Source organism: Lagopus muta, chromosome 17 (genome assembly GCF_023343835.1).
Source record: "Lagopus muta isolate bLagMut1 chromosome 17, bLagMut1 primary, whole genome shotgun sequence".
In the NCBI taxonomy this organism is placed as follows: Eukaryota; Metazoa; Chordata; class Aves; order Galliformes; family Phasianidae; genus Lagopus; species Lagopus muta.
In genome coordinates this window covers 1500975-1510167 of record NC_064449.1, presented here as the reverse complement: position 1 = coordinate 1510167, position 9193 = coordinate 1500975, and the positions used below count along the sequence as shown (strand labels likewise).

Genomic DNA, 9193 nt, shown 5'->3' with positions numbered 1-9193 from the left:
TGCACGTATGTGTGTGTGCATCTGTGGCTGTGCATGTATGTGTATGCGTGTGTGTGCGTGCACGTGTGTGCATGAAGCTGTAGGTGCACGCGTTTGCACATGCATGTGTGCACGCATGTACGTGTGTGTGCAGAGGGGACGTGTCCTGCTAGAGGCAGTAGGGAGTCCTGGCCCCTTTGTAGTGTGGAGCATGGTCCCCCTGTGTCGCCCCCCCCCCCAGGCAGTCCTGCTCCCTGACCTGGCTCTAGCTCCCCATGCCATGGTCCCATCTCACGTCTGTGTCCCCATGCCATGTCCCATGTCCAGATCCCTGCTCTGGCTTCAGGTCCCATTGCCATGCCCCTGTTCCTGCTCTATGCCCCCATACACGTCCCATCTCCATCTCCCCCTGCCATGTTCCTGTCCCAGCTCCATGTCCCCATGTTGCATCCCAGCTCCATGTTGCCATGCCACGTCCTGTTCCACATCCTCATGCCATATCTGAGCACAACACCACCCACATTCCTGTCCCAACCTCACGTCCCCCTGCCATATTCCTGTTTCAGCTGCTCCACGTCCCCATGTCACAGCCCAGCTCTACGTCCCCCTGCCGTGCTCCTGTCCCAGCTCACATCTCCTGGTTCCACATCCTCATGCCATATCTGAGCTCAACATCACCCATGTTCCTGCCCCAGCTTCACATCCCCGTGTCACACCCCAGCTCTGTGTCCTTATGCCATGTCCCAGCTCAACATCCCCATGCCATGTTCCAGCTCCATGTCCCCGTGCCCCGTCCCAGCTCCACCACCCCATGTACCCCATCTCCACGTCCCCACACGCCATCTCCGTGCCCCCACGTCCCGCCCCATCTCCATGCTCCCAAATCTCATCCCAGCATCACATCCCCACACCACGTCCCCGCTCCATTTTCACACCCCACTCCACATCCCAACCCCACATCCCCACGCCGTTACCCACGAAGGACCGGCACCAGAACCGCCGCGCTCCGCGGCTCTCCCCGCTCTGCCGGTCCCACGGGAGATCCTCGAGGGGGAGGGAAGCGATGCCGTGCCCGAGACCACCGGAGCGCACGCGTGGCCGCCTCTCGCGTGGGAGCCCCCGGCCGAGGTCTCAGCGTGCGCCCGCATCCCCCCCCGCCGCGCGTCCCCGCCGCGCGTCCCCGCGTCCCCGCGTGCCCGTGGCTGCCAGGCGCTGGCGGAGCGCTGCCGCCTCCTGGCCCCGCGCCCGCCGCCCTCCGCCGCCGCTCCCGGTGCCGCCGTTGCTGCGGGGCCGCTGCGGCTGCGGCCGCCGAAGGTAGCGGAGCGGGGCGGGGGCGATGCGGGGCGGCGGCGGCCATGGTGGGGAAGCGGGGGGGGGGCGGCGGGCACCGGGGGTACCGCGCACACGGGAGGGGCACCGCGCACCGGGGGTAACGCGCAGAGGGAATGTTGTGGCTGCAATTTCGTGCGCCGGGGACGGGGAAAGGGCGGGGGAGACACCGTGCGGCGGGGGCTCCGCGCTGGGGGCTGCCGTGGAGTGGGAATATCGTGCAGTGGGGGTACGGCGTGCTGGGGGCACCGGGGGATGGGCCTGGCTTCGCATGCAGTGCGATGGACGGGGGACGGAAGGGGGGAGCAGAATGGGGAGGGGGGTGGCGCTGGGTTTTGTCCTGAGGTTTGGGCCCCTCTGGTTGCTGCGGTGCTGGGGGTGCCGGATGAGTGCATGGATGCACATGCCTGTGTGTGTGTGTCTGTGTGTCCGTGTGTGTGTCTGTGTGTCTACGACTGTTTGTTGTCACGCTGCTGTGTGGCCCTACGTGCGTCTGTCTGTCTGTCCATCCGTCTGCACAGGTCCCCGTGCTGTTTGTGTCCCCAGTGCCAGCGCACGGCTCTGTGTCCGTCTGTCTGTCCGTAGCTTGCTGTCTATCCGTGCAGCCTAACCCTCCCCATCCCATGCAAGGGGGCCGTGAGGCTGTGTTGGTGGGCAAGGAGCTGCCCAGGGTGTGCGGGGGGCCCGGGGCACGCCGCCCAGGCTGACTCCATCCTGATGCCTGCAGTGCAGATCATAAATCAGTGCCGGATGAGCAGGAGGGCCGCGGGCTCCCGGGCACACAGCCGGCTTCTGTGGGGCTTATCTGTTTTTTGAGCCCCCTCCCCAAGCCTTGAGAACAATTGCCCCCACGCTGCTTGTCCCTGCTGTCCCCTTCCCTGCTGTCACACCTGAGGCTGGCAGCCTGCCACGCTGTCTGGCTGTGGGCACATGGGGCGAAAGGGACGGTCCCCAAGGTGCCACCGGGGAGGGCAGGGATGCAGCACTGCGTGGCAGCACTCAGAGCCACCTCGGCTGTGGCTGAGTGGTGCTGTGGCCTTGCTTTGCAGGTGACGCTCAGGGAGCCTTGGAGCAACCGGTGACATCGGCTGGGACAGAAGGGGAAAGAAGAGGAGGGAGTGTGTGGGGGTGTCCTGTCCCCGCTGAGCCTGGGGACACTGAGATGTGCCAGCGCTGGAGGGAGGACAGCAGCTCCAGCTCCAGCTCCAGCTCAACACCACCCATGCAGAGCCCGGTGCCCGGTGCCAAGTGATGGCTCACCCCAGCCTGCCCTGCTGGTGGCCCCGGTGGAGCAGAACCGGGTGCCGCGGGGCTCTGGGTGCCACCTCCCACCCCTGCTGAGCTCTGCAGCGGGGACAGGGACGTTCCACCCCGCGGGTGCCACCGAGCCGTCTGTCCCTCGGCCATGGCACGGCGCTGAGCTGCTGTCCCCAGCCATGGCAAGGCAGGGCACGGGGGCCCTTTTGGGCTCTGGGACTTTGGGGTTCCCACCCCAAAACCTGGCCCGTGTGGTGGTGTGGGAGTGGCTGAACGAGCACGGGCGCTGGCGGCCCTACTCAGCCGCTGTCTGCCACCACATTGAGAACGTGCTGAAGGAGGATGCCCGTGGCAGCGTGGTGCTGGGCCAGGTGGACGTGCAGCTGGCACCCTACATCATCGACCTGCAGTCCATGCACCAGTTCCGGCAGGACACGGGTAAGGGCAGGGGGCTCGGTGCGCACACAAATGGCCAGGGGTCTACTGGGGGTGGAGTGGCTGGGTACGTCTGCCCCTTCTGTGAGCCTTTGTTGGAGGGCCTTCAGCACTCCTCTTCCTTCTTCTGCAGTCGTTTGTTCCTCTGCCCATCCGTCAGCCATTCCATAGCGTGGCTTTGTGTCTTTGTATCCTTCCTGTGTCCCTGCTTCATTGCTTTATTCCTTTGTTACTCCCTTCCTTTGTCCCTCCGTCCCTCCCTCCATCTTTCCATCCCTCCCTCCATCCCTCCATCCACCCACCCATCTGTCCATCACAGTGTGCATATATCTGCTGTGTGTCATTCTACTTCTATTACCCACCATTCCACCCATCCCAATGAGTAATTGTCATTCATCCATCCATCCTTCCATCCCAGTGTATCTTTACTTCCTTGTCATTCTGTTCATGTATACATCAAGGTGTCCATCCCCATGTATATTTGTCATTCCATCCAACCAGTCACCAATCAATTCATCAGTCTATCCCTCCCTCCCTCCCTCCCTCCCTCCCTCCCTCCATCCATCCATCCATCCATCCATCCATCCATCCATCCATCCATCCATCCATCCATCCATCCATCCATCCACCTGTCCATCCATCCATCCATCCATCCATCCATCCATCCATCCATCCATCCATCCACCCGTCCATTCCTCCGTCCATCTCTCCATCCATCCATCTCTTCCAACTCACCCCTCTTCCCCACCTGTCAGTCTATTCCCTTCTATCTGTCCTCACCCCAATGCAGCCCCCACAAGTCTCCTCTTTCCCTTCCTTTTCCTTCCCTCTTGTCCTGTTGGGACAAAGGGAACTGGGTGGCCCCACTTTGGGGTCTGCAGGGGCCACATGCCACCCTTAGCAGAGCAGAGCTGCAGCACACAACCAGGACAGGTGTCCTCGAGGGAAATCAAGCCCTGTCCCACACTGCCTCCCAGCCCAGACCCCATTAACCATGACCCACTAAAGTGATGTGTGCCAGCTGCACCCCAGGAGACTCACTTGGGATGGGGGATGGATGGGGATGGTGCAGGACCCGCTGCTGGTAAATGCTCATCTGCAAGGCCCCTAAATGTCCCATTCCTTGGCCTGGATGGTGCTGGGTGCTGCTGGGAACGTGTGGCCATGGTGGGGTGGGCTTGGGATGTGGTGGAGTGTGTGAGAAATGAGGTGACCCTGTTCTGAGCAGCCAGGAGGTGTGCCTGCAGGATGTGCACACACCTGGGGGGAGATGCTGGCACCAGTGGGGCCAGGATGTGGATGTGAGCGGGATGGGAGGTGCAGGGCATGGGTATCAGCGGGCTGTGGGGAGGGTGGGCTGGGTACAAGGAGATGTGGGGAGGTGGGGTGTGGTGCAGAGACGGGTGGGCAGCGGGTGCAGGACATGGATGTGAGTGGGATGCGGCTGGGATTGGGCAGTGGGACGTGGGATGAGAGCGGCAGTGAGAGTTGGGATGTAGACACAAGACAGCAGTGGGATTTGGGATGTTGACAGCAGTGGGCAGCAGAATGCAGGACACGGATGTGAGCAGCGCGTGGCTGTGAGCCAGCAGTGGGATTTGGGGTGTGGACACAAGCGGGTAGTGGGATACAGGACTTGAGCAGGATGGGGATGTGAGCGTGCAGCTGACTCAGGTGAGGACTTGCTGGGCTGCGGCGAGGGCACGGACCCCATGGGGCTGCAGGCAGCGCTGCCTCAGCACCCGGCGGCAGCTGGGCCGGGCGGTGATTAATGACTCTTATTAGAGTCGTTAATAGGGCCAGGCGGTGCAGCCGGCCGGGGACGGGAGCGCAGCGTGTGGCTGAGCGAGGAGAGGGGCGCGACGCCGGGGCTGAGCCGCTGGGGGGGGCTCTGTGTGGGGGACGGCAGCGGTGTTTGGGTGCTGAGCGCCGTGTCCCCGCAGGCACCATGCGCCCGGTGCGCAGGAACTTCTACGACCCCTCCTCAGCACCGGGAAAGGGCATCGTGTGGGAATGGGAGAACGACAACAGCTCGTGGACGCCCTACGACATGGACATCTGCATCACCATCCAGAACGCCTACGAGAAGCAGCACCCCTGGCTGGACCTCTCCTCCCTGGGCTTCTGCTACCTCATCTACTTCAGCAGCATGTCGCAGATGAACCGACAGACGCAGCGCCGGCGCCGGCTGCGGCGCCGCATGGACCTGGCGTACCCTCTGACCATGGGCTCCATCCCCAAGTCGCAGTCGTGGCCGGTGGGCAGCAGCACGGGGCAGCCCTGCTCGTGCCATCAGTGCCTGCTGGTCAACAGCACCCGCGCGGCATCCAACGCCATCCTGGCCTCGCAGCGCCGCAAGCTGTACGCCGGCACGGGGACGGTGCCGGTGCGGCAGAGCAGCACCTTTGCCGGTGCGACGTTGTGGCCATCGGCGGGCGGCACGGCCAAAGGGGAGGCACCCAGGGTGCCTGCTGGGGCTTTTGGGTGCAGCCAGAGCACGCCCGGCACCGTGCAGCTGCCTGGCCTCAATAACCTCAACCGGCCCGGCACGCAGCGGGGGGCTGGCAGTAGCGCCCGCACCGCGGTGCCCCCCGGGTAAGCTGGGATGAGGATGCATGTGACGGCGCTGAGGTGGCGCGGGGTGGGCTCACGGCGATGGGGAGGTGGCATGGAGGTGCACTCAGATTGCTTGGCAGCACCAGCTGTTGCCTCACCGGTGCTGGCACCGTGTCACCACCACCACAGCTGTGCCATGCCGTGCCGTGCTGTGCTGTGCTGCACTCCTGTGTTGTGCCGTGCAGCTCCATGCTGTGCCACACTGTGCCTGGTTGTGCCAGTCCACGCTGTGCCATGCTGGCTGCAGGAGATGAGGTGCCAGTCACTGGGGGACTTGTGTCCCTGTCGTCCAGCATGCGGTGGGTCACTCTGGAGCGTTTGTTCCAGTACCACCAGGCAGGTCCCTGTGGGGAGCTGTTGTGGCATCCTGCCCTGCAGGAACGATCTGGCCTTGTGCTGGGAGATGCAGCGGGACACGACTGGGTGGTGGTGGTGACATGCTGACAGTGTCACCTCCGCTTCAGGGTGTGTGCTGCAGGAACACCTGTGGGTCAGGGGTAGCAGGGGCACAGGGAGCATCACACGGTGTGGGGACGTACCTCTGTGTCCCTCCCACTGCCCGCAGCCACAGTGCACAGCCAGACAGAGCTGGGGACAGGGGTGACAGAGTTGCGGAGAGGGGGGGCATGCAGGGTCACCAAGCACTCGGCGTGTTTCCTTCCTCTGTTGATGTGCTGCTTTCGCTTCCGTGTCCTGGGCCAAGCCATCCTCGTGTCGACACGCAGCCCCTGCGCTGTGCGTCCCCATGGACAGGTAGGAGGGGGCTGGAGGGGTGAGGGCCCCACTGCCTTACATGGCCTTGGTGTGGCTGAGGGTGGCCTTGGGAACTGCGGGCAGGGACTGGCAGTAGAGGCAAGGCTGGGTTGTGGCATGGCCTGGGGCCTGGGCCCCTGTTGCAGGGGCAGGAAGGGTCCCCGCGCAACGGACCCTTCCTTGGGGCTAGGATCTGCTGTCTGTGTTGTGGCTGCTGGGTTGTGAACAGGGATGTGGGGACTCTCCCCATGTCTACACACCCACAACTATCTCTATCCATCCACCCATCCACCCATCCACCCATCCACCCACCCACCCATCCATCCATCCATCCATCCATCCATCCATCCATCCATCCATCCATCCATCCATCCATCCATCCATCCACATACTTATTCATCTCTGTCCTTCTCTCTATCCGTCTGTCCATCCACCCATTCCCCACCATCCCTGCTCTCCTCACATCCCTGCTGTGTCCTCAGCCACCTTCCCATGTGTCCCCACGACCCCACATCTCGCACCAAGCTGTAGCCGTGCAGCTTTGCACACATGGGTCCACAGCTGAGGAGATGCATGCATGAGTGTACAGGCACCTGCCCAGATGCACTCCTGGCTGCCCTAATGACACTGCAGAAAGGACGGGACCCAGGGGACATTCCTGCTGTCTCTTGCAGGGTGCCAGCCCTCCCGGTCAAGAACCTGAACGGCACCGGCCCCGTCCATCCCACCCTGGCAGGTAATGGATGGGGTCCCATAGAGCACCCATAGGTGCTCAGGGGTCGAGCCAGGGATGGAAGGAACAGACAGACACCCCTGTCCCTGTGCAGGGATGACGGGCATCCTGATGTGTGCTGCTGGACTGCCCGTCTGCCTGACCCGTGCGCCCAAGCCCATCCTGCACCCGCCGCCCGTCAGCAAGAGTGACATCAAGCCTGTGCCTGGGGTCAGCGGAATCTGCAGGAAGACCAAGAAGAAGCACCTCAAAAGGAGTAAGGAGCTGCTGGAGGGGAAACTGAGGCACAGGTGGTGCTGTGGGTTGGGACCTGAAATGTCGGGGGGATGGCCTGAAATGCAGCGTGCCCCCCGAGCCTTAAGGTGATGTCACTGCCCATGGCTCCTCTGTGTCACTTCCTCTCTGTCACTGTCCCCATGCTAGAGGCAGGAGGTAGCAGGGAGGGTTTGGCAGGGGGGGAGGGGGGGTTGTCTGACTGACACCCCTATCCATGGCAGGCAAGAACCCAGAGGATGTGGTGCGTCGCTACATCCAGAAAGTGAAGACCCCTCCCGATGAGGTGAGCCGGCATGGCGGGATGGCAGGGCATGGGCACAGAACCTGGTGTGACCCCCATGAGGTGACCCCCGTGCCCCCCCAGGACTGCACCATCTGCATGGAGCGGTTGGTCACCTCCTCGGGCTACGAGGGCGTCCTGAGTCACCGCGGCATCAAGCCGGAGCTGGTGGGCAAGCTGGGCAAATGTGGGCACATGTACCACCTGCTGTGCCTCGTGGCCATGTACAACAACGGCAACAAGGTGAGCCAACGTGGACACGGGGTCTGAGGGCATACGGCAGGGGCTGGGTGCCCACCCTGGCTGTGCCTGCAGGACGGCAGCTTGCAGTGCCCCACCTGCAAGGCCATCTATGGGGAGAAGACGGGCACGCAGCCCCCGGGGAAGATGGAGTTCCACCTCATCCCCCATTCCCTCCCGGGCTACACTGACTCCAAAACCATCCGGATAGTCTACGACATCCCCACCGGCATCCAGGTGAGCCCCCCGCAGCCCCCACCCCAGGGCTGGGTGTCCCCACGCCACCCGCTCACCCCTCTGCTGTCCTCACCAAAGGGTCCAGAGCACCCCAACCCTGGCAAGAAGTTCACGGCACGTGGCTTTCCCCGGCACTGCTACCTGCCTGACAACGAGAAGGGCAGGAAGGTGAGCGGCTCCGTGTCCCCGGGGGTGGCACAGGTGGGGATGTGGCCATACGGATGGGGACATGGGGGTGGGGACATGGGGGTGGCCGTGCCGTGGGGTGGGATGCAGCAATGGCCGTCCCCCAGGTGCTGAAGCTGCTGATCGTGGCGTGGGACCGGCGGCTCATCTTCACCATCGGCACCTCCAACACCACGGGAGAATCAGACACGGTGGTGTGGAACGAGATCCATCACAAGACCGAATTCGGCTCCAACCTGACGGGTCACGGCTATCCCGATCCCAACTACCTGGACAACGTCCTGGCCGAGCTGCTGGCGCAGGGCGTCTCCGAGGCCACCCTCAAGGACTGAGCCCACGGTGAGGGGCTCCCCGCCGTCCCCTCGGCCCCGTGTCACCGTCCCTGCAGCTTCGCCGCCGGCCCCCCGTGGGCTCATCCCCCGGTGCCACCCGCCGCGTGTCCCCGTCCCCTGCCCGGCCTCCAGCAGCGCGGTGCTTTCCTCTCCGCCCACCCGGTGCCCCACGGAGCCGCGTGCAGCCGGTGCCATGTGTACGTCTCTGTGTTACGGAATACACCGCAGCGTCCCGGCGTCCCCGCGTCACCCACTCGTGTCCCCGTGCCGCGCCGTGATAGGGAAGGGTGATGGCTGGGGTTGCACTGGGGTCTGTCCCCCGTGGGCGCTCACAAGAGGTGCCAGCGCTGCACACACACACGCGCGCGGCCCGGCGCTCCACGGACACGTCTGTGTGAGTGCGCGCACCCCGTGTCCGCGGGGTGCCCTCGCCGCGCCGCCTCGTCTCTCTGTGGGCAGAGGAAAGCGGCGCGGACTACAGCTCCCAGAATGCTTTGCGGCGCGGCGCGACGCTGGCTGGGCCTTGGCGGCGCAGGGCAT

General features: G+C 64.0%; 1 protein-coding gene across 1 annotated transcript; it reads left to right on the top strand.

Annotated features, from left to right (window-relative positions):
• Positions 1 to 1235: 1235 nt before the first annotated feature.
• Positions 1236 to 9160, top strand: DTX1 (deltex E3 ubiquitin ligase 1). The gene is made up of 10 exons (XM_048964407.1): positions 1236 to 1293; positions 2358 to 3003; positions 4944 to 5595; positions 7044 to 7105; positions 7197 to 7358; positions 7600 to 7661; positions 7743 to 7901; positions 7974 to 8135; positions 8214 to 8303; positions 8429 to 9160. Exons 2-10 carry the CDS (start codon positions 2745 to 2747, stop codon positions 8651 to 8653), a joined length of 1833 nt encoding a protein of 610 aa, XP_048820364.1. The 5' UTR covers positions 1236 to 1293; positions 2358 to 2744; the 3' UTR covers positions 8654 to 9160.
• Positions 9161 to 9193: the final 33 nt, after the last annotated feature.

Coding starts and splice junctions, on each gene's coding strand:
- DTX1 (XM_048964407.1), top strand. CDS start 2,745: ATGGCAAGGCAGGGCACGGGGGCCCTTTTGGGCTCTGGGACTTTGGGG. Junction 3,004..4,943: donor CCAGTTCCGGCAGGACACGG/GTAAGGGCAGGG, acceptor GTGTCCCCGCAG/GCACCATGCGCCCGGTGCGC. Junction 7,902..7,973: donor TGTACAACAACGGCAACAAG/GTGAGCCAACGT, acceptor CTGTGCCTGCAG/GACGGCAGCTTGCAGTGCCC.